Source organism: Lactuca saligna, chromosome 8, assembly GCF_052625555.1.
Source record: "Lactuca saligna cultivar CGN05327 chromosome 8, ASM5262555v1, whole genome shotgun sequence".
In the NCBI taxonomy this organism is placed as follows: Eukaryota; Viridiplantae; Streptophyta; class Magnoliopsida; order Asterales; family Asteraceae; genus Lactuca; species Lactuca saligna.
The window spans coordinates 147,295,202-147,296,760 of NC_136424.1; the positions used below are offsets into that span (position 1 = coordinate 147,295,202).

Genomic DNA, 1,559 nt, shown 5'->3' on the forward strand with positions numbered 1-1,559 from the left:
GTAAACAAATGGAGGTAAAAGTGCCGCCATATTTTAATGTCAAAATCACCTAAATTTTTGACTATTCATATTCTAACTGAAAGAATTTTAATCATCAATTTTTTTTTCAACCACTTTTAAATTTCATATTCTTTTGGTGGCAAATATGCCGCCATAACTACGTACATAACAATAAATTTGCCTATATTTATTTGCATCTAACAGTTCGTAATATACCATATTCAAGTTTACTATCATTTGACACTTAAATTTCATATGGAGCATTCCACAAATCCACTCACTAAAAAAAACACTACCATTGCACAACGTCAAGCTATATTCCAAGTTTTATTGCAAGAAAGTTTTGTTGGACGATTAAAGAAAGGTTCCGCAAGTGAAGTAGCTTCACTATTCTCAGTTTCTAAACGAACCGTTAGTCGTATTTGGCGTCAAGGTAAAAATCTAGTCCCCGGTGAGGATGAACCATTAAGAACATGCAAAAGCAAAAAATTTATCACAAAGGTTATGTTTCTAGCGGCGGTAGCAAGATCGAGATTTGATTCATCGGGCAACAAAGTTTTTTCGGGAAAAATAAGTATCTATCCATTTACAACATTGGAACCCGCTAAATGTTCAAGCAAAAACCGTGTTGCGAGAACATTGGAGACAAAGCCTATTCTATCGGTGAACAAAGAGATAACAAAATCATGGTTGATAGAAAAAGTTCTACTGGATATTAGAGCTAAATGGTCGCGAGGTCATACGGGTCCCATATTTATTCAACAAGACAACGCAAAACCCCATGTTGATGTTAATGATAACGAGTTTCTTGAAGCGGCATCTCGAGATGAGTTTGATATTCGACTTTGTTTTCAGCCCCCAAATAGCCCGGATTTGAATGTGTTAGACCTTGGATTTTTTCGGGCAATACAATCACTTCAAGAACAAGAGGCTTTACGTACAATTGATGAATTGGTTGATGCGGTTCAAACATCTTTTGAAAGAATGCAATCACAACAACTTAACAATGTTTTTTTAACTCTACAAACATGCATGAAAGAGATCATGAAGATTCAAGGTGGCAACAACTATCATGTACCGCATATTGGTAAAAATAGGTTAGAACAACAAGGTAACTTGCCACTCTAAATTGAGTGTGATCAGAGTTTAATAGATGATGCTATAATGTTTTTGAACCATTAAAAAATTGCTTATCAAAAGTTTTTGTAAATAACACTTCACTGTGTTTTGATTTTGTTGTAATGAAAACGTAAATATATTTCTCTTTTGGAATTGAAGTGTACCAATTTATTGCCACTGTATCTTTTGTTTTCGTAAAGTAAATATTCTAATTTACTCTTATTTTCCTTCTCAAAAATTAGAATATTAAAGATAGGATAGATGACTCAAACAAAGGGTAAAATTGTAAAAGTGCACATTTATTTTTAGCAATGACAATAATTTTGGGACAACTAGAAATAGGAAGGTAGACAATAAAAATGGGACAGAGGGAGTACATAATAGGTCGACCCACTCTTTGTGGATATTGGTGCATGACCTCAGGCATCAGAATGAATAAT

The 1,559-nt window shown here is 33.7% G+C and overlaps 1 protein-coding gene across 1 annotated transcript; it reads left to right on the forward strand.

Annotated features, from left to right (window-relative positions):
* Positions 1-255: 255 nt before the first annotated feature.
* On the forward strand, positions 256-1,128 carry LOC145010168 (uncharacterized). Its single transcript, XM_078968743.1, has one exon. The coding sequence runs from the start codon at positions 256-258 to the stop codon at positions 1,126-1,128; it is 873 nt and encodes a 290-aa protein (XP_078824869.1).
* Positions 1,129-1,559: the final 431 nt, after the last annotated feature.

Bases quoted from the DNA above. Each gene is read 5' to 3' on its own strand.
- LOC145010168 (XM_078968743.1), top strand. From the start codon at position 256: ATGGAGCATTCCACAAATCCACTCACTAAAAAAAACACTACCATTGCA.